The 22,290-nt window shown below is 57.3% G+C and overlaps 1 protein-coding gene across 1 annotated transcript; it reads left to right on the top strand.

The window, feature by feature from the left end:
• Positions 1–74: 74 nt before the first annotated feature.
• RAI1 (retinoic acid induced 1) lies at positions 75–21,237 on the top strand. The gene is given in 6 exon segments (XM_068146570.1): positions 75–1,157; positions 11,637–12,456; positions 12,458–17,245; positions 18,274–18,367; positions 18,683–18,732; positions 19,156–21,237. Coding segments are annotated over 5 exon segments (5,751 nt in total). The 5' UTR covers positions 75–1,157; positions 11,637–11,652; the 3' UTR covers positions 19,171–21,237.
• The last annotated feature ends 1,053 nt before the right edge of the window (positions 21,238–22,290 follow it).

Raw genomic sequence — 22,290 nt, 5'->3', positions numbered from 1 at the left:
GCAGGGCATGGTCTTTGCTTTTCTACTGCTGCTTTGCCCCGGTGCTGGCTGTGGTTGTGCCCCCTGGGTGGTATCTTCTGGCCTGGCATGGGCGGTGGATCTCACTGCCCTGATCATCAAGGTTAAGCTGAGCTTTCAGTGAGCTTGTGGTGTGCTGGGGTACCTGCAGGAACCAGTAGCAGGGCATTCACTGCTGGTGCTTGTTCACTTTCTCCATGTGGCTCTGCTCTGCATTGTGTTATGCATTGGGAGGCCAGGGTGACTCTGACTGCTCAGCTAGAGTCAGGCTGGGGTACTTTGGGTTGGATTTGGCTGTGTTGGAGCAGCAGAAGCCTGGGTGGAGTCAGGGAAAAGGGGACACTGAGCCTGGTCCGGTGAGAGCCTGGTGCTGAGCCATGGCCAGCTTGAGGTCCAGAGAAAGGCAACAAAGCTGGTGAAAGGTCTTATGAGAAGCTGGTGAGGGAACTGGGGTTATTCAGCCTGGAGAATAGGAGGCTCAGGAAAGACCTCTGGCTCTCTACAACTCTCTGAAAGGAGGTTGGACCCAGGTGAGGGCTGGTCTCTTCTCCCTGGTAACAAGTGACAGGACAAGAGGAGACAGCCTCAAGTTGTGTGAGGGGAGGTTTAGGTTGGACATTAGAAGAAACTTTGTCACTGAAAGGGTTCTCAAACACTGGAACAGGCTGCCCAGGGAGGTGGTTGAATCCCTACCCCTGGAAGTGTTTAAAAGACCCCGAGATGTGGTGCTAAGGGACATGGCTTAGCACCAGACGTGGCAGAGTTAGAGGCTGGTTGGAATCGATGATCTTAAAGGGCTTTTCCAACCAAAAACATTCCATGATTCTCTGACGACAGCAAGGTTCACATCCACATTCCCAAGCAGCCAAGGCCACCCAACCCCACATCTCAACATGAAGATCCTCACTTCACCATCACCCCAGCTGTGCCATCTTCTCTCAGGTCCCAGTGGCTGCCCATGTGCCACCAGGATGTCTGCCGTGCCGCATGCCGCGCCATGCTCTGTGTGTCATGCCGTGCTGTGCCACGCAGCAGTGGCTGCTCCACCACTTCTGCAGGGACAGGCAGCAATTTTCCTGCTCTGAAGAAGCTTGTGAAGGTTTGAGTGAATCTGGGAAGCAAATCTAATTGGCAACCTGGTAATTCCTCGGGGGGACATGTTCCTCGGTCATATCTAAGTACATTCCAGCCAGTGTTTAAGACACACTGAATCCAAACTTGGACAGTCAAATACCAGCAGCTCTAAGCTCCTTATCTATTTCAGGCAGATTAACTCCTTAATCATCCCTTTTGGAAGTTCCCTGCCCCAAATTCCTCTCCCTCTTCCCCTTTATCCTCCTGCCTGGTTTTTCAGCAGGAACAAAAGGAGCAGGGCTGGTGAGGTGCAAAAGGTTGGGCTGCCGCCCGCCCGTGATTGACAGAGTCAATAACCAGCAACCAGGAGAAGGCTTTTGGAAATCTGCTTCTCCCAGTTCACCTGTGCCCAGTGTTTGTCTTTGGGATTTGGAGACAGGGAATGGATAATACCCAAATAATTTCTCACTTGGCATCAAGACTCCAGTTATGATTTTCAAACCCCTTTTATTCTTTTACTTCAGTTTTTTTTTTCCAGCTCCTTTTTATTCTTTTTTTCCCTTCCCCCTCTCCCCACCCCCCCACCCCCCCCCCCAGGAGATCCTTGCTCATTATCCACAGGTTCAGCCAGGGGTACCAGCTTCCACCATGCCAGCTGGGGACATGTGCCACTCCACAGCCCCTGGCCATGCTCATGGCAAGGGGATGCTCATGTTTTCCACCCCTCCCAGCAGGGAGAGGAGGCTGTGCCGAGTTGCCAGGACGCAGCCGGTGCTGGCCGCTGTCGCTCAGGGGAGTGCTGGAGCATTGCACTTCATTACCGAGCTGCCTGCTGCTGGCAGGAGATGGCTTAGAGGGCAGAGCTTGGCAGAGGCACAGCCAAATTCATCTCCAGAGGACAAACCTGTCTGTAGGCAGACACCAAAGTGCAGTGTCTGTGGAGCACCTGGTGACCAGTGGGGGGCTGCCATGCCAGTGCTGAGGAGCTGGTGGTCACTGGGTCTGCAGTTTGGGCAGTGTGGTTTGGCACGATCGAGAGGCTGTGCCAAAAGTGAAGGCAGGGGGAACCATGAAACCAGACCATAGGACTGGAAAACTGGGGACAGGGTGATGTGCCCTGTGGTTATCATGGGTCCCAGGGAGGTGGTCTCAAGAGCACTGGGTCCATCAGCGGTGTTGAATGACTCTGATCTGAAGCACAGGCATAAATCTCCCTGCGTGCCCACCAGCAGGGGAGGGACATGGAGACATAGGTGGCAAAGCTCCATGGCCTCCCAGAGATGGAGCAGGATCATGGAAGGGGGATGGGTTGCATTCAGGTGCCAGGGGTCCACCAGTAGCCACCCTGCAGCAGCATCCTGGTTTCAGCATGAACTTGCTGAAAGTTTTCTCTGGTTGTGGCAGAGCCTGGTCCACCAGAGCTGGAGGGGATGGACCCAGCAGCATGGCTGTAGGAGCTAGAAATGTCCTGGAGTAGATGGCCACCTGTCACCCTCTGGGGTCTCCAGGGCTGCTGGGAATGAGGACACCTGCTGGACAAGGAGGTCTGGGCCTTGGCACAGGGCTGGGGCATGAGCCCACTAAGTCCCCATGGTCCCAGCCTGGCATTTCCCGTGCTGGCTAGGGACAGGAGCACCACCACAGTGCACAAACCTGGAGCACCCCAGAGGTGGGAGGACTGAGGCACAGCTGGAGAGTGGTCTCAGTTCCCACCCAGCTATGTTTCCTATGCAGGGTGCAGGCCAGCTGTGAGCTGCAGTGCTGGGCAGGTGCCAGGTCCTGCCACTGGGTTTGTGCCCATGGGCCAGTACGGCCTGGGCACTGTGAGCTGTCCCTATTGTGTTTCCCCAGGGGGCTCAGCCTCTCACATTCACCTGCAGCCACTTGCAGCATCCACGAGCAGCTGGCTCATGAGATCATGCAGAGCAGATGTGGGACAGGGGCAAGGATCCATTTGCTCTCCCAGCTCCTTGGAAAAGATTTTATTTTCATTGTTGCAGTTTTAGGCTATGCCTTTAAAATTGCAGCATGGCAAGCGACAGGACACGAGGAAACAGTCTTGAGTTGCACCAGAGGAGGATTAGGTTGGATGCAAGGAGAAATTTCTTCCCCAAAATTGTTGTCAAGCTCTTGTCAGGCTGCCCAGGGCCACTGGTGGAGTCCCAGTCCCTGGAGGACTTTAAAGCTGTGAAGATGTGGTGCTGAGGGCCATGGTTTAGTGGTGACCTGGCAGTGCTGGGTTAATGGTTGGACTCAGTGATTTTAAAGGTCTCTTCCAACCAAAACAGTTTTATGATTCTGTGAACCCCAAGGGACCAGGACTGCAGACAGCCACATCCTCAGCATCACCAAGGAGGATACCATGGGGCATGAACTTTCCTTGCCCATCAAGGGGGGTCCAGCACCCACATCTCTCCCGGTAACAAACCAGCATCTTCTTTATGTAGCTGCTGAGTGAGGCAGCTCATCCGACAGTCGTGCCAGTGAGTGAGCAGTTGTGAGGCTGCTCTGTGGGGAGAGTCTCACTGGCAAAAGAATCAATGATCACAAATGATCAGTTGGCATCGGCTCTGGGTAGCAAGAGCAATGAGCTGCATCCGGGCACCACCAGGCAGCACTTCAGCATAAGCATCACTCTGCTTGTTCTGCACTGCTGCCCTTTCCTTGCAGGGATGCAGTGGCATCCAGCATCAAGGGGAAACTGAGGCAAAACAGGGCATTGGAGAGTGAGGGGAGAGCATATTGATTGGAATGGGTAATTAATTATTGTTGGAATGGTTGGAACTGAAGTGAGTCAGGCCAGGAGCAGGAGGAAGGAAGGGAAGGAGGAAGGAAGAAGGATCCTGACCTGTCAGGCAGAAAATGAGTCAAGAAGAAAAATTAAAGTGCACTGAGATCCATCCAGACTGTCACTTCACACTGGCACCATGCTGGCACCGTGCTGGCACCGTGCTGCTCACTTGTTTGAGGCTGGAGGGTTGGCTGAAGGTCACTGTGGTGGTGAGTGGCCACCCCACAGCAGTGGTTGTGCCCACCGGTGCCTGGCACAGGCTTGTTTTGCCCATCCTGGCCGGCAGCAGCAGGGTTTAGGAGCAGGGGGGGAGAAGCTGAGCTCTCCATCCCCTCAGCCATGTTTCCAGCCTCATGCCAGGCTCATTTTCCTCTCCCACTGGCACCTCGAGGTTAGGGTGAATCCCATGCCAGAACAGGAACATGCCCCAGCCCTGCCTCCACGTTACCTCTGCCAGGGATTGTGCTCTGGAGCCGTGACCCACCGGGGAGGGAATGTTCCCAGCCAGGCTCAGGCTGAGCAGCTGCTCTGCTGTCAGCCACCAACCTTTTTTGTTCCCTCTTTTTCTTTCTTTCTTTCTTTCTTTCTTCTTTTTTCTTATTTTTTTTCCTTTTCTGCCTTTTTTCTTTATTTTTTCTTTTCTCTCCTTTTTCCTTACCATGCCTTTTTTTTTTTTCCTTTTTTTCTTTTCCTCTTTCTCATTTTGCCTTTTTACTCTTTTTTTCCTTTTTCTTTCTTGTTTCTTTTATTTTCTCTTTTCTTTTTATATTTTTCTTCTATCTTTACATATTATATTATTTGGTTTTTCTTTTTATCTTTTCTTTTTTTTTTCTTCTAATATTTTTCCTTTTTTTTCTCTCCCCCCCCCCTTTTCTTTCTCTTTCTTCTTTTTATTTCTTCCCCTTGTTCCCCCCCTCACCCCCCCCTTTTCAAATCCCTTCTTCCCAGCTGACAGCTTCCAGCAGCGACCAAAAAAAACTACCACAACTTGCTCTGATTTCCACATCCCCTCCGTTCCTCAGACACTCCCCAGCCCAGCCCAGCCCAGCCCTCTGCCAACCTCTCAGCCCTGGCATCGAGCACCCAATCTTCCCCTGCTTCAAAATAAAGGAGGAAGAACCAGGGGGTGAGAGGCTGGAGCTGGCAGATGAGTTGGATTTCCATGTGAGGGGATGAGGTTGAGGAGGCCACGGGCTTCCCCTGGCAAGCAACGGAGGAATCGGGGCCAGCAGAAACGTTGAGTCATGAGTGCGGTTCGCAAGCGATGAGAGTTTGTTTCCCCAGTAAAATTCCTGCCTGGGGAGGAGTGGAGCCGGTTGGGGGTGGTGCAAGGATGAAGGACTTTACCCACCAGAAGGGGCACGTTGCTGGAGGCGCATCCCATTGCACCGGGAATTCCCTGGGGAGTGGAGTTGGAACTGGGGGGGCACACGACGCACACCTACCCAGGGAATTCCCAAACAGCTGGATGGGAGGAGCAGCGCGATCTGGGGGGGGGCTGCAGGGGATGGGGACGCCATCCCTCCTCCTCTTCCTCGCTCCCCGCACCCGCCCACCCCAGCGCAATGGGCGGTGCAGCCCCAGTTCCATTTATCAACATCTGCGGGCAAGTGAAGTGTGCAGGGAACAGCTGCTCCGGTCGGCTGAGCGCCGAACTGGGCGGGGGGAGGACAGACACAATGATGGAGGGGAAGTAGGGGGCTGGGGTCTGTCCTCTGGGTATCATCCCGCTGCCCCACTGCTGCGCTGCAAGGGCGGGTTGGTATGCTGGGGGGTGGTGGTGCTGATGGGGGGAGGACTGGGGAGAGGGTCTGTTAATGGGAGTGCACTGGAGAGAGGGTGTGTTCATGGGGGTGCACTAAAGGGGTTCACTGGAGAGGAGGTGCATTAGTGGGGTTCATTGGGGAGAGGATGTTCAAGGGAGGTTCCTTGGGGAGGGGGTGCATTACAGGGATTCACTGGGGGAGGGATGTATTAATGAGGTGTGTTGGAGACAGGATGTGCTCAAGGGGCTCATTGGGAAGAGGGTGCATTAAAGGGGTTCACTGGAGAGGGGGTACATTAAGGGGGTGCATTGAAGAGAAGGTGTATTAAAGAGGTTAATTGGGCAGAGGGTATATTAAAGGGCTTCATTGGTGCAGTCATGAGGATGTATTGAAGGGCTGCATTGGAGAAGGTATGTTAAGGGGGTTCAGTGGGGGAAGGATGCATTATTGGGGTGCATTGGAGAGAAAGTCTATTAAAGGGCTTGACTGAAGAGAGAGTGTGTTAAAGGAGTGCATTGGGGAGGCTGTACTGAAGAGGTTTGTTGGAGAGTGCTATTGGGGTGCATTGGCAGAGGGTGCACTGAAGGGGTCATTGAGGGGACAATGCATTCAGAGAGTTCATTGGAAAGAGGATGTATTAAAGGTGTGCACTGGAGAGAGGCTTCATTGGCAGGGGGGCATTAGAGGGTGCATTGAAACAGGGGGTGCATGGGCAGTGGGTGCACCCAGCTGGGGATGCCCAGTGCCTCCAAGCTGGGTGCCATCACCCGGTGCCAGACACTGCTGGGGGGTACCCGCAGGCGGCAGCTCCACAACCGCCTGCAGTGTTTAACCCTGCCCAGGGCAAGCCTCTGGGTCCTTCTACACTGCCAGGGGGGTGTCTCTATGTCTTTCCAAACCCCCCCATTCTCATTCCCATCTTCCTGGTCTGCCCCACACATCTCGACCCCGCTGCCTTTCCCCTCCCTTTTCTCTCTTCCCTCAATAATCAAATTCTCCGGCGCAGTTTGCGGTGTGGCAGCCGGCCAGGAAGGGTTTCTTTAAACTCCACCAGCTCACAATTAAACAAATCCGGGGCTGACGCTGCTTGATAGGCGTTTGTTCCCCTGAGAGCCTCGAGGAGGGGGTCCTGCCCTTTTGTTCCCCTCTCTGATGCCGCCTCGCCACGTGGGGCTGCACCCCTGGGCTGGGAGGGGATTTGGCGCAGAGGTTTCAGGGTGGAGGGCGAGGGGTGCGCGGTGCCAGCCCTGCTGTGATGGCGAAGCATCCCCCTGCGAGGGCACGCTGCTATTTTTAGGCGTTGAGTCCTTGTTGCTGGCGCAGCAGCAAAGGAGCAGCCGGAGGAGCAGCAGGATCAGGCCCCACGGGAGGAGCAGCAGCAGCTGGGAAGCAAGGCTGGGGTTCGGTGGGGCTGAGGGATAACCGCCGCCCCCCCGGGCTGAAGCACTGGGGAGTCTTGGGAGCTTACCGAGGGGTCCCTGCTAAGGAAAGTCCTGGATTGCCTTCAGAGGACTCTGGATCCAGCCCTACCATGTCTCTGTCAGCCAAGAGGAAAGAGGAGAAGGCAAGAAAGGAAGGATCAGGAGGAGGAAAATAACACCAAACCCAGCCACGCAGCACAAATCCTCCTGAGCAGCAGGCAGGCTGTGAGCCACCGTGTGAGCAGGCGTCTGCAGTGGTGGGGTTGAGCCGGCTTGGCACTGCCTTGCAGTGCCCCAGCTCAGCTCCCAGCATCACACCCCAGCACTGCATCAGCCCTAGGCACCACATCAGCCCCAGGCAACACATCTATGCCCCATACCAGCCCCATGTCAGCGCTGGGTGTTGCAGTATGGCCCTGTGCACAGCAACACAGTGCCAGGCATGCAGAGGCACTGGGAGACGCAGCAGGTCCTTGGGTGTCTCCCATGGGTGGCACCACAGCTGTGCTTGGAGCTGTGTGGTTGGCTTGGCTGGCTGTGCATCTCCAGGGACTGGGAATGGAGTGTCCTGGGTTGGCCAGAGCCAGAGGCAAGCATGGCTCATTGCACTGCCAGGACAGAGTCCTGCTGCCTCTGGGTACCATGATGGCCCCAAGTCCCTACCTCCTCTGACAGATGCCCTGAGGGTCACTTCCCCAGGGACTCTCTCCACAAGCCCTGGCTGTAACCACCATGGCTTTACCCAGCCACCAAGGGCAAGCATCTGGCTGAAGCATGTGCAGACAGCCTCTTATCAATTCCCATCGCAGACACAGCAGGAGCAGGGCTGGAAACTTCTTCAGGGCTGGGAGAGCACGTCTGGCAGGGACGTGGCAGGGGGAGAGAGCATTGCAGGGCCCCCGGGACGTGGCCACAGCCACCTCCCCCTCCCGGGAAGGGTCATAACCTTGCTGCTGTCGACAGTTTGATTTGATGCCATTAAAGCATTTGCTCGGAAACAGCCTGCATCAGGCAGCAACATCTGTTCTGGCCCTTCCCTGGCAAAGCTGCGGCACAGCCAAGGGCAGAGCTCGCCTCTGGCTTTGCCCACAGGCCCAGGTGATGCTGGTGATGAGTTTGACCCCACCCAGGCTTAAATAGCCGCATGTGACACCCCCACCCCCCCTTCAGAGCTTGGGTGGCCAAAAGGAGATGGGGCAGTGGCTTGTTGGCTTAGGACTTTGGCTCATCTTGGATGGGGAAGCAGTGGGCAGCCCCCAGATGCATCTCCTGCCAGGTGGGTCTCATTCAGGTCCTGTAGGAAGAAACCCAGGGGTGCAGGATGAGTTCCTCAGGCCTTACCAGGCACTAGGACATGGATTAGCCTCCAGGGATGGCCATAACTTGATCCTGTGTCAGTGCTTCTTCCTGCCCAAATGCATGCACACCCCCCTGTGCTTCCCCACCTCTTCACGCTGGGGAGTGACCTGTGTCCCCTCACACTGGGCACTTTCAGCCTGGCATTGTCACAGCTGTTTGGGACATTAACAATGATTAAATAGTAATGATAATTAATAATAAAAGAGAAAAGGGGAGGAAAGGTCTCCTTAAGAACACCAGCCCAGGGTCTTCTCAAGCCAATTTCATTTTTCAAACCTGAATTCACATGAGAAGCCCTTTTCTCCCTTGAATTTTCTTGCTGTGCTCAGGGCTGCCCCAGGGGCCTGGCTTTGATTGTGCTGCCTTTGTTCTGGCAGCCCTGGCATAGGACAGGGCAGCACTGAGCCCACAGTGTGGTTGGCACTTCCACACAAGCCTTACAGCATTTTTAACTGATCCATCTTCCCCCCTAGTTCTAGGCTTTGACTGCATCCACGCAGCCTACAAAGTGGAGCTGCAACATGGGGGAGTGGCACAGCAAGCATCCAGAATAGGGGGGAGGTTATGGGGGACAGGGTGCTGGGCTGGTGTGGGTGGCACCGTGCATGGCTCTGGAGGGCACCAGGTGATTGGTGCATCCCTGAGCCACTGGTGGTTGTGGAAATCTAACTAAATAACCCCCCATGTGTGCATAGACCCCAAAAAGCTGCTGAGATGTTACCAGTGTCCACAGGGCACTGGGGGAAAACAGGGCCAGGCTGGGACTGCTCAGCTCAGCAGTGTGGTTTGTGTGGCTGTGGCAGAGCCATGGACAAAGGGACTGTTCTGGGCCATGTGCTGTTGGCATGTTGTGGTGGTGGCTTGAGGGTGGCAGAGAAATACGTGGAGGAGGACACATACACAGCTGTGTTCTGGGGTGCAGGGCTGGGTTTGCCTCCATTAGTATTGGCAGTGCAAGCACCTCGTTGTACTCACCCCCTTAATGAAGGCAGGGGAGACAGCACCAGGGTCACTGCCACAGCTCTGGCTTAGGGGGCAGTACCAAAGTAGTACCCAGGGAGCTGCAGACTCTTGAATCTACCTTAACCTAGGCTCCCAAATCTGAAGGTGGTGCTGAAACAAGCCGGTATTTCCCCCTGTGCTTCAAACCCACTGGTACTGGGGATGGGCAGGATGTGCCCCCTGCTGTGGCCTTCATTAGCTCCCTACAAGCTACTCACCTGCCTTTGAGATCAAACTGGTGACCCAGGTGCTTCTCTGCAAGCAGGGCTGGGAAATGGGGAGGTGTGATGACGATGCTGGCAAGGGGTTTGGCTAATAGATGGCTGCTGGCGGGAGCAGACAGCTTCCAGATGGCATCGCACCGGGGCAGGGGGATCTGCTGGGGCCAGGGGGGCTGTGGGAGGCAGCAGCAGGCAGAGCCAGGCAGAGCCAGCAAGTTGAAATGATCTTTTATTTTTTTCTTTGCAGTGGAGCCTGCGGTTCTGGCCCTCCACGCTGCTGCTTCCAGTAATTAGCCCAATAATTAAAAAGAGTGGTGATAAGCAGGGTGTTCGGAGGGGCTCGCAGGATCCCAGCATCCCTGGGGAGGGCATGTGAGGAGAAGGGGGGGAGAGTGATTTACAGAGGCAAGGGGAAGCAAATGTGTGAAATTCAGAGCACCAGGGCTGGGGAGCTCCAGCATGGTGCAGAGGATCATGGTGCTCCATGGGGTAGGCAGAAAGGTGGTTTGTGAACCCTGTGAAGATGGGATGGGCAGCAGGGATAGGGAAGGCTCCCAGCAGAAGGGCAAGGAGGGCTGACTGGGCACACCACAGGCAGGGAGCACCCCAACCATCTCCCTGCACATAGGCACCAGAGTGAGGCAATGCAGGAAGATGTGATAGAGGAGGATGCAGGGCAGTGGAAGGTGAGGTGATGCAGGCAGCGTGATGTGGGACGACACAGCATGGTGCTGAGCGATGGGAGCCAGCTGCTGGGATCTAGGGCAAGGCAGGGTGGTGCAGTGTGAGATGATGGGATGGGATGTGCTGCAGGGCAATGTGATGCAGGGTGATGCAATGCAAGACAATGCAATGCAGGGCAGCGTGAGGTGATGCAAAGCAGTGCAGTGCTGGGTGATGCAGGGTGATGTGAGGTGATGCAATGGAAGGCAGTGCAATGCAGTGCAAGGCAACATGATGCAAGGCGATGAAACTGCAAGAGCATGTCATGAAGGGCAATTTGAGGTGATGCTGGGGGAGGGGATGCCAAAGTGATGCATTGCTGGGTGATGCAAGGTGATGCAGGGCAGTGCAAGGTAATGCAGTGCAGGGCGATGCAATGCAAGGTGTTGTGATGCAGGGAGATGAACTGCAAGGCAATGTGGTGCGAGGGAGCACAATGGAGGCAGATGAACTGCAAGGCAGTGCAATGCAGGCATGTGAGGCAGTACAATACAAAGTCATGCACTGCTGGCTGATGCAGAGAGATGGGAGGCAATGGAATGCAGGGAATGCAAGGCAAGGCAAGGTGATGTGATGCAGGGCAGTTCAATGCAGGACAATGCAATGAAAGCTGACATGGTGCAGAGAGATGAAATGCAAGGCAATGTGATGCCAGGGTGATGTGAGGTGATGAGATGCAAAGTGAAGCACTGCTGGGTGAGATGAGGTGATGCAGCATGAGACAATGCGATGTAGGATGATGCAAAGCAAGGTGATGTGATGCAGGGCAATGCAATGCAAGGCAACAAGATGCAAGAGGATGACCTGCAAGGTGACGTGATGCAGGGTGAGCCAAGGTGCTGCTGGGTGACGTGATGCAAAGCAATGTGCCACTGGGTGGTGCGAGGCAATGCCATGCAAGAGGATGCGGTGCAGGATGGTGCAAAGCAAGGTGATGTGATGCAGGGCAATGCAATGCCAGGTGATGCAACACACGGCGACATGGTGCAGGGAAATGACATGGCAGGCAGCACGAAGGGATAGCAGGTGATGCGATGCGGCGCAGCGTGATGAGATGCAGGGTGAGGCGAGGCAATGCAGTGCCAGGTGCTGTGGTGGCCATGAGGTGATGCAGCCCCTGCAGGGCAATGCCAGGGCAGACCAGGCGGCGCAGTCCCCCCCCGTGGCACACACCGTGTGCCCTTCTCCCTGCGTGGCTGCGCTCCCCGGCCCGCCCTGGTGGCCGTGCTTCATTTGAATTCTCGCCTCTCTCTCTTCGCAGATAACGAGCCCGCGCCATGCAGTCCTTTCGAGAAAGGTGTGGTTTCCATGGCAACCAGCAGAGCTACCAGCCGGCTTCACAAGACACATCACGCCTGGAGAATTACAGGCATCAAAGTCAGGCAGGGCCGAACTGCGAGCGGCAGAGGCTGGTGGCGAAGGAGTACTACAGTCAGCAGCAACTGCCATACGCGGGCTACGAGAACAGCTCCGTGGAGAAATACCACCGGGGGAACAAGCAATTAGCAGGGCAGCAGCTGCAAGGCAGGCCAGCCTTTTCCAGTTACACCGTGCAGGAGAACAGCCCTTACCCAGCTCGCTATTCGGGGGACGAGAGCTTGCAGGCCTGGGGCGGCCAGCCGCAGGCACTGCCTGGTGGTGTGGCCAAGTATGAAGACAACCTGATGAAGAAGACGGCGGCTTTGGCAGGCGGGCGGCCCTACCACGAGCCAGCAGCTGCCTCCTTGCCCTTCCGGACTCACTTTCAGCAGCAACAGCAGCAGCAGCAGCAGCCACCCGCACTCCCCTACCCCAAGCTGCAGCGGCAGAAGCTGCCAAACGACGTCTCCTCACCCATGCCCTTCTCACAGAGCCCCCACTTCGGGCAGCACTCACAGTCCTTCCCTGCCTCCTCTACCTACTCTTCGGTGCCAGGGGGCAGCCAGCCAGCACACTCCTACAAGAGCTGTACAGCACCCTCGGGGCAACCGCCGCTGGAGCGGCCCCTGGGTAGTGCTGCCAGCCTGGCGCCTGGCCCCCGTGTGCCCAACCTGCACGGCTACCAGCCCAACCGCATCGGCTACGAACAGCCCCCGCAGCCGCCCCCCGCAGCCCCCACAGCCGCCCCCACCCCCACAGCCCCCGCAGCCCCCACAGCCCCCACAGCCCCCGCAGCCCTTGCAAGGGCGGCATCACGCTCCAGAGACCCTCCACTACCAAAACATGGCCAAATACCAACATTACAACCAGCCAGGCCAGACCTACTGCCAGGGCGAGGCACCACCTGTCCGGACACCAGAGCAGTACTACCAGACCTTCAGCCCCAGTGCTAGCCACTCGCCAGCTCGCTCTGTTGGCAGGTCCCCATCCTACAGCTCCACTCCTTCCCCTTTGATGCCCAACCTGGAGAACTTCCAGTACAGCCAGCAGCCGCTGAGCACTGGCACGTTCCCAGCCGGCATCACCGATCACAGCCATTTCATGCCACTGCTGAACCCTTCTCCCACTGATGGCTCAAGCCCTGATGCTCAATCTGGGAACTGCAAAACCTTGCAGAAGGAGAAGCTGCCTGAAAATCTGCTCTCAGACCTGAGCTTGCAGAGCCTAACAGCTCTGACCTCCCAGGTGGAGAACATCTCCAACACTGTCCAGCAGCTGCTGCTCTCCAAAGCTGCTGTGCCCCAGAAAAAGGGAATCAAGACTCCAGCAAGGACCCCTGAGCAGCTCAAGGGGCAACACTGCAGCCCTGAGAGCAGCACCTACTCAGCAGAGCAGGTGGGGACACCCCTGTCTGACCCACTGAGTACCCCTCAGTCCGTGCACGCCGAGACGCAGGATGCCGACTACCTGAGCGGGTCAGAGGATCAGCTGGAGAGGAGTTTCCTGTACTGCAACCAGAACCGCAGCCCTGCCCGCGTCAATAGCAACTCCAAGGCAAAGCCTGAGTCAGTGTCCACCTGCTCTGTGACCTCCCCGGATGACATGTCCACCAAATCAGATGACTCCTTCCAGAGCATCCACGCCAGCCTGCCCCTGGAGACCTTTACCAAGTATGTGACCAACGAACCGGACTGTCCCCGGCTGCTCCTCAGTGCCCTGTCCCAGGAGGAGCTGGCTTCCGAGATCATTGTCCTGCAGGATGCCATCAATGAGAAGGCAGACAAAGCCTGGGCCAACTCGCCCATGCTGAGCAAGGAGGCCACCAAGTCCCCCTTCCAGCTGGAGAATCACAGACCCTGCTTGGATTCCATGGTAAAGGGCACCTGGCCCAGCCAGGGTGACTCCAGCACCCTCACTGAACCCCTCAAGCTGGATAAGGCTTCAGGGGCCAGCACAGGGAAAGACTTTGGCGAGGAGGTTTTCGAGGGTCCTCAGGTGGAGTTTGCAGACACTGAGAACAAGGATGCACTGAAGGACACAGCCTCACTGGCCTTCAACTCCAAGCCCAGCATCCCAGCATCAACGTCAAGTGCAGGAGCCACCAGCTACAGCTGCTACTCAAACACCACAGCCAACTCGGTGGGGTCTGAGAACACCATGGAGCACTTTGAGTGGCCGGAGGAGAGCCTGGGCGAGGAGTGCCTGCGATGGAAGGAACTGCAGGCCACCGAGCTCCCCAAGGGCTTGTTCCCTAGCAAATTGGTGGGCTCCTGCAAGGAGAAAAAAAATGCCTGCGGCTTGGATCTGTGTGACGGTGAGCAGCCAGCCAAGAGCGAGCCAGCCCAAGACTTCAGCCAGCAGGCGATAGAGGAGGAAGAGGAGACGCTGACCTATGATGAAGCAACAAAGGCAGACAGTGAGCGGTGGCTGCAGGACACCCGGCACTGCTGCTCGACTGGGGACTTCAGTGAGATCCCCATCATCTCCTCACCAGAGCTGAAGGAATCAGACCTGGAGGCAGAGGAGTACTCCTCGCTCTGTGAGCTGGCTGGATCGGAGCAGAAGTCGGTGACGTTCGATGCCTCATCGCCCAAGCCCCCGGAGATGCCTGCAGTGCTGTCCTCCAGTGAGGTGCCTGTGTCTGCCGAGGAGACCGTCAGCACGGTGGAGAAGGAGAGCTCAGCCCCCACCCCACGCCTCTCTGACGAGTCTGTCATCCTGCTGGGCCCTACCGTGGGCACGGAGACCAAGGTCAAGAGCTGGTTCAAGTCCTCCCTGCCCCACATCCAGCCCGAGGAGGAGAGCGGCGGAGGGGAGACGTCCCACCCAGAGGTGGCCAGTGCCGAATCCACCCCATCGATTGTGGCGAAGCAGCAGCTCAGCCCTGAAAACACTCCGGGGAAGACGGAGCCTGTCTCACGGGGCAAAAGCCTCCGCAACAAGAGGGTCCACTGCCGGCTGCCAGAGGGAGATGGCCCTGGCAGTGCTGTGCCAAGCCCCTTCGACGACCTCTCAGCACCTGGCAGTGTGGCCAGTACCTGCCTCGGGCCAGATGGCCAAGGGGAGATACCCAGCAAGAACTCCCACAGCCAGACACCACGGTTCCCAGCCGAGGGGCTGCCCGCTCGCATGTGCACCCGCTCCTTCGCTGCCCTCGCTGAGCCCCGCACCCCTGCCCCGCTGGAGGGGCTGAAGGCCCCCATGCACCAGGAGAAGCTGGGGAAGAAGCCTGCTTGTGGTGTGAAGCAGAGAGTTGGTTTCAGAGCCAGGAAGCGCAGCAGCCGGCCAGGCCCCAAAATGGTCCAAAATGCCAGCGATGCCACCCTCCTGGTGCCCAGCTTGGTGGTGGCAGAGGATGTCTCTGGGCCAACGCCAGCAGAGGGGGATGCAGTGGAGGTGGGGGACAGGGACCAGCGGTCAATGATCCTGCGCTCCCGGACAAAGACACAAGAGGTGTTCTACACCAAGAGGCGGAGGGGCAAGCGGGCAGCTGATGTCCGGCTGAAGAACTGCAAGGCACCCAAAAAGCTCATCTCCAACAACCACCTGCCACCCACCTTCAAGTTGGCAGCCCCAGGTAGCCCCCACAAGGAGGGCAAGGTGGGTGCCCGGATGAAGCTGCCCAAAGCAGGGCCAGGCATGGGGGGCAAAATGTCCGAGCGCTCCCTGCACTCACTGAAGAGGAAATCCACCTTCATCTCCCCCATCCCTGCCAAGAAGAGGAACCTGGTCCTGCGGAGCAACAGCGGCAGCGTGAAGGAGGAGAAGCCCGAGGCACCTCCCAGCCTCTTCAAGAAGATGCCTGTCACCAAGAAGGTGAAAGCCAAGCTGCCCCCTAAGAGCTCTGGTGAAGCTGTCCCAAAACCCCCCCAACCAAAAGAGGCTCCCGATGTCTGCATCAAGATCACCTCCCGGGCAGCTTTCCAGGAGGCCACCAAGACCAAAGTGCTGCCTCCCCGCAAGGGCCGTGGCCTCAAGCTGGAGGCCATCGTCCAGAAGATCACCTCCCCCAACCTGAAGAAGTTTGCCTGCAAACCATCAGCCACCGCAGCAGTGGCCACGGTGGCTGCCTACAGCACCTCCCTGAACCCGGTAGGAGCAGAGAGGGAGCGGGCAGTGAAGCACAGTGGGGTGGCTCTGGCAGTGGGTGACACAAGGCTGTCTAAGCCAGCGATGGCTCAGAAGGTGTCCCCCATGCCAGCAGCTGATCAGCTCTGCCGAAACCCCAACGGCCGAGCGCCAAAGGGGAAGCTGGGCAGCGGGAAGAAACTCTCTGCCGACAGCTGCCAGGCTGAGGCCTGCGCACCCGCCCTGGGCACCCAGCCCAGCTCTGCCATGACAGCCAAGAGCCTGGGGCTCCTGGGACCCAAGAAGAGGAACCGCAAGGGCAAAGCAGCGGCGTTAGGTGTGGCAAAGGCCCCCATGGGCCCCACACCAATGCTGTTGTCCCGGGAGCGTGCGGCCGGTCCGGGTGGTGGGGAAGAGGCACCACGGGAGGGCAAGAAACCAAAGAGTGAGGACAAAGAGACTGGAGGAGGCGAGGGTCCTCCTGAGAACCGCTCCACTGGTGGGCCAGCACGGGGACCGAAGCCACGGGCCAACCACTCCAACTACAATGGCTACTCCAAGCGGCAGCGTAAGCGTCTGGCCCACAACAAGGCCAAGGCAGTGCCGGCGCGGTGCAAGAGTCGTGGCAAGCGGCGGCGGCAGCCCCAGCAGGCTCCACTGCTGCACCCTGCCGAGCCCGAGATCCGGCTGAAGTATATCTCCTGCAAGCGGCTGAGGGCGGACAGCCGCGCTCCCCCCTTTGCCCCCTACGTCCACGTGGAGCGGCGCGGCGAGTTCACCACCACCTGCACCATCATCAACTCGCCCGGCGACGAGGCCCGGCTGCAGCGGGGACCGGCCGGGCCAGCACCGCGACCACGGGCAGCCCTACCTGCCTCGTCCACCATGCACATGGGGCCGGTGGTGTCAAAGGCACTGAGCGCTGCCTGCCTGGTCTGCTGCCTGTGCCGCAACCCTGCCAACTACAAGGACCTGGGGGACCTCTGCGGGCCCTACTACCCTGAGGACTATCTGCCCAAGAAGAAGTCGCGGATGAAGGAGAAAGCACGGGCAGAGGGGCCGGGCGAGGACGTAGTGCCGCCCGCCGCGGCTGAGCGGGCGCCACGAGGGACAGAGGGCAGCTGCGGTGCCGGCAGCAAGGCAGCTCGGCCAGAGGCTGCCGCCGAGGTGGCCAAGCAGAGCGCGTTGCGTTCCAGCCCGCGGGGCATGTTCCGTAGGCTGCAGAGCTGCTACTGCTGTGACGAGAGGACAGAGGGCGAGGAGGCGGCCGAAAAGCCCCGGCGGCACGAATGTCACAAGACTGAGTCCCCGCCGCAGGAGCTGGCGGGAGACACGCAGGAGCACTGGCTGCACGAGGCCTGTGCCGTATGGACCGCGGGGGTTTTCCTGGTGGCAGGGAAGCTCTACGGGCTGCAGGAGGCCGTCAGGGCGGCTGCTGACCTGGTAAGAGCTCGGCTGCCTGCGCGGCATCCTGCGGGCACCCTGCGGCCAAAGTGTGTTCCCCTGGCTGTGTCTCCAGCTGGGATGAAACTTAATAGGGTTGCCTCTGACAAGTTGCCCTGGGAGAGCCAGGTGGGTGCTGAAGCACCTTGAACCCTGCTGGCTTCCTGCAAGTTTGGTGCTGCCATGTCTCTGGTAGAGCCTCAAATCTCTTCTTTTAGGCATAGAAGTGTTAATGACTTTGTTATGCTTTGAGCCCATCCTGGGGCCGTGAGGATGCTGCTCCTGCTGGGTTGCAGCCCTCAGCCCAGACATATCACTGGGAGAATGTGAGATGAAAGATGGGCACAGCATGGCCTGATACCACAGTGATGAACAGCAGGGGAAGGGGAGCTGGAGGGAGGGTACTGCCCTGCTGCAGGGAGGATGCTGCTGGGAGAGTGCCACAGGGAGACGAGGTTTTTGTGCTGGTGAGAGGGAGGGGACAAGCATCCCCAAAAAGATGGGGCAGAGAGCTGCCAGTAAGCCCCCTGGTACTAGGTTTGGGCCTGGTTGTACTTCCAGGCATTAATGGCTGTCAGGAGGCTGCTGCCCTTTCCCTGCCCATGCCACAGGACTGGGTGCTGCTCCCACCCTTGCTGCGCCCATGGGGACAAGGGAAGAAATAGCAAATACCACAGTCCTCCACCCCTGAGCCGTGGCATGGCTCAGGCCATGTCCCTTCACCTCTGCACCTTCTGCCCTGTGGAGAACAGTGATGGGCTTGGTGCCATTGAGGGGAAGAGGATGGTGGGCAGAAACCTTGCACGTGGCAGCAGATGGCCAAGCAACAGGCACTGCATCATCCACGGTGCACCAGCACGGGAGGAACGATGCTGCCTGCTGGGCTGCAGAGGTGCAGGGACAGCAGCATGTTGCCTTACCAGGTGGGATTGTCAGGGTGCTTTGCTCCTGTGCTGGGCTCTGATGGAGTCTCTCTGTCTCTCTGCATCTCTCCATCCTTGCTCTGAATTCCTGGGTGTGTTTTAAAGAAGTGCTCAAGCTGCCAGCAAGCGGGAGCCACCGTGGGCTGCTGCCAGAAGGGCTGTCCCCACACCTACCACTACGCGTGTGCCGTCGACACAGGTGAGCGTGGGAGCATGGGACGTGGGCACCCCTGGCACTCTGCCACCCAGCTGGCTATGGGGCTGGTCACTGCAATGCTCAAACTTGCCCAAGAGGAGGGTGGGCTCACAGCTCTCTGCCTGGCCAGGATGGTGATGCCCTCTGCACAGGCAGTGCCTGCTGGTGTCCTGATTTTGGCTGTCCTCAGCTGAACCCTCCATGCACATGCTGTGGCTGACCTGGATGGTGGCAAGAAGAGGATGCTGTGTCCCCACGCTTGGGGACAGCCATCACACAGCACAGGGACTCCCCTGACACATCGTTCTCTCCTTGCAGGTTGCTTATTAACCGAAGAGAGCTTCTCTCTGAAATGTCCCAAACATAAGGTAAGCCCAGAGCCCCCCCCTGCAATCCCCAGCACTCTGCAGCCCTCTGGGGACCTGCCTCTGGACCACACTGGGGACACTCTGCTCTGCAGTACCGCCACCCCAGGCACTCAGCCCCAAGTGGCATGGGGCATCGCATCCCTGGGGGACACCAGGTCACCCAGGAGCCTTCCAGGCAAGTGGGTGCCAAGTGTGGGATCCCCCAGGCTGGGCTGTGGGGGTTTATTTCTCTTCCCTGAGTGCTGACGAGGCGTGGGGCAATAACTGAACCCTGACTAAATGTGCTGGGTGGACAACTGATTATTCATGGGTGGGCAGAGAGGGTATCCCTGGGACATGCCCACCAGCTTGGGAACTGGAGCCAGGGTACCCCCCCCCCATCCCAGCAAGACCACTGGACTGACACCCCCCTTCTCCCCACAGAGGCAGCCAGTGTAGCCCTGCCACCAGCGAGGGACCGGTGGAAGAGGCAGCACCCTGGGAGAAGAGTGGGGCCGGCCTGGGCTGTACCAGGAGCTGCCCTGCTGCAGGTGGGCACAGCGCTGCCCCCCGTGTCTCCCATCCCGAGCCCATTCTGGGCGGGCAGAGCCAGCGCCAGGTTTTCCCTCCTGCCAAACCCCAGCAAAACATGGGCAAATCAAGCCAGTGCCAGGTTTTCCTTCCTGCCAGACCCCAGCAAAACCTGGTTTGGCTGCTTGGGAGAGATGGAAGAGAATCCTCCAGACAGTGCCAGTGCCAGGTTTTCCCTCTGCCAGACTCCAGAAAAAAAGCAGCGTGGCTGTATGGGAGAGACTGAATGGGATCCCCTCAAAGGCAGAGCCAGTGCCAGGTTCTCCCTCCCGCTGGGACCCTGGCAAAACCTGGCCTGGACGTGCAGGAGAGGTGGAATGGGATCCTCCAGGCTGAGCCATTGCTGGGTTTTCCCTCATGCCAGACCCTGGCAAAACTCAACCTGGCCTTATGGAAGACGTGGAACAGGATTCACCAGGAAGAGCCAGCACTGGGTTTTCCTTCCTGCCAGGCCCTGGTAAAACTCAGCCTAGCAGTAGAGACGAGATGGAGTGGGGTTCCTCGGATAGAGCCAGTGCCAGGTTTTTCCCCCTGCCAGGTTCCCAGTAAAACCCAGCCTGGCCATATGGAAAAGGTGGAACAGGATCCTCTAGGGAGAGCCAGGGCTGGGTTTTCCTTCCTGCTGGGCCGCTAGTAAAACCTGGCCTGGCAGAGAGGGATGGAATGGGATCCCTCGGCCCTCGATGGCTGCACAGGGGGGGAGGGGGGAGGGAGGGGCCGTGTAAAAGGGAGGGGTCCAGCAATGTTGTCTTACAGTGGGGCTGCCAGGCCCGCTGCGGGTCCTGGCTCTCCACATCTCACACTGATCTGATCTGAGATGTTGCCTTCAGCAAACCTCACGGTGTCTGTCTGTATATACCTGTGGCAGAGAAAAGATAGAGGAGAAAAAAAAAGAAAAAAAAAGACAAGAAAAAAAAAAAAGAAGACAAAAAAAAGAAGACAAAAAAAAAGAAAAAGAGGAAAAAAAAAAGGAGGAAAAAAAACAAAGCAAAAAGCCAAAACTGGGCCTGCTGTTTGAAACACCACTCTGCATCTTCCCTTTCCTTCTGCCATCTCCTCTCTGTCTCCACCCTGCCCAGCCTGGAGTGCTTGGCTGGGCTGGTGGGTGCTCACTGGACTGCCCCATCCCTGCTCCGTCCTCCACCCCTCAGCCTCTTGCACCCAGCACCCTCCCACTCCATGCAGCCTCCTGCTCCTGCTCTGGGGCACTCTCAAACCCACCCTCCTCCCTCTGCTCAGCATTCTCAGCACATCCTCTGCAGCTTTTGCTGGGGATGGGTTTCACTCCTTGGGCTTGTGCTGAATCCCAGACTCAGTGCTGAATCCCAAAGCTCTGGGTGCTGAACCCCATGGCTCTGGGTGCAAACCCCAGGCGCTGGGTGTTGAACCCCAGGGATTTAGCCTGGTACAAGAGGGTGACAGGAGCCCAGAAATTACTTCCAGCCAGCAGCAGGGTTCTTGCTGGAGTAGGAGGAGGCACTTGTTCCCCTCTCACCCCTCACTGCCAGGGGTGCCAGGTTTGCTCAGCTCCCTCGATTTTCCTGGCCACCTTGGTGGAGCTGGGGAGCTGCCCAGCACTGGGATCACCCCCTGCACACACCGTGTCCCTAGAGGGTGCCCCACATGACTCCCCAGTCTGCACACACACACCCCCACCCTAGCACACGTAGCAAATCACCAACCCAGGGTGAATCGACCCCAAATCCCATCCCAAAACTCCAGCCACCCGTGGGAGGCATCCCACAAAGTTGGGGGGGGGGGCACAGAGCTGCTCCCATCCATCCCTGTCCCCACAGAGTCAGTGTCTGGTGTCCCTTATCAGCTGTCACATCCCCTCTGTCTCACCCAGCCCTCACCCTCCAGGTTTGCTGGCCACAAAATGTTGTTTCAGCAGCTTGCCTTGGACACAGGAGTGAAAAGAAACAAACAAACAAAAACACAGCATAACAAATAACAGGGGGAAAAATAGAGGGGGAGGGGGGAGGGGAAGGGGCAGGGGAGAAAGGAAAACAAAAAGAGGGGGGAAAGGAGCTTAAAAAGGGAAAAGAGGAGGAAAAAAGGAGGGGAAAAAAGGAGGGGAGGTGAAAAAAGAAAAAGGAAAAAAAAAGGGGGGGGAGAAGAGAAAATATGGGGAAAAAAGAGGAAAAAAAAAAGCAAAAAGAAAGAAAAAAGAGGCAGAATAATAAAAGTAATTAATTTAAAAGAAAAATCCAAACCCCACCCACAAACAATAAAACTCCTGGTGTCCTTGGCAGCATTGCCTGAAATCTGGCTATTTTTAGTGACATCTTGTACATATGACTGTAAAATGGTAACACCCCCCCCCCAGCCCCCCGCCCCCCACCCCCACCTCCCCACCCCGTGTGTATTATATATTGCCTCATTATATAGTGTATATATATGTATACATATACATATATATAATATATATGAAGACTGTAAATGTTAAGACTAGTGTTCTTATTAGTATATTGCTTCACACTGAAGATTGTGTGTAACAAGGCTGTTTCTAAAAGATGTTTATTTTCCTTAAGAGTTAAAAACAGGTCATTGCATTCAGAGCGTCAATAAAGATACAACGATTGTTTTGGAAGTATGTGGTGTGTCCCCCCACCCCCACCCCCACCCCCCACCTCCTGGCCTCTCTTTTCCTCCCTTTTTTAAGGGGGGGTTTTGGGTTGGGTTGTCTCGGTGGGGAGGGGGCATGGGGGTGCCAGCTGCTGCCTGCCGCCGTGTCTTCAGGTGCCGCCCAGGGTCTGTGTCGGGGTACGGTAGAGGTTGGAAGGGAGCGCCAGAGATCAGCCAGTCCAACACCCCTGCCCCCACACCCACACCAAATCAGGATCACCCGGGTTTAGTCCACACAGGAATGCATCCAGGAGGATTTTGAAAGTCTCCAGAGGAGACTCCACAACCTCTCTGCCTGCAGCAGGAACAGTGTGGCCAGCAGGAGCAGGGAGGTCATTCTGCCCCTGTACACTGCACTGG

This window comes from Melanerpes formicivorus, unplaced genomic scaffold, assembly GCF_026170545.1.
Source record: "Melanerpes formicivorus ecotype bairdi unplaced genomic scaffold, bMelFor1.0.p_v2 SCAF_14, whole genome shotgun sequence".
NCBI lineage: Eukaryota > Metazoa > Chordata > Aves > Piciformes > Picidae > Melanerpes > Melanerpes formicivorus.
The sequence above is the reverse complement of the archived record's forward strand: the minus strand, read 5'-3'. Positions and strand labels throughout refer to the sequence as shown.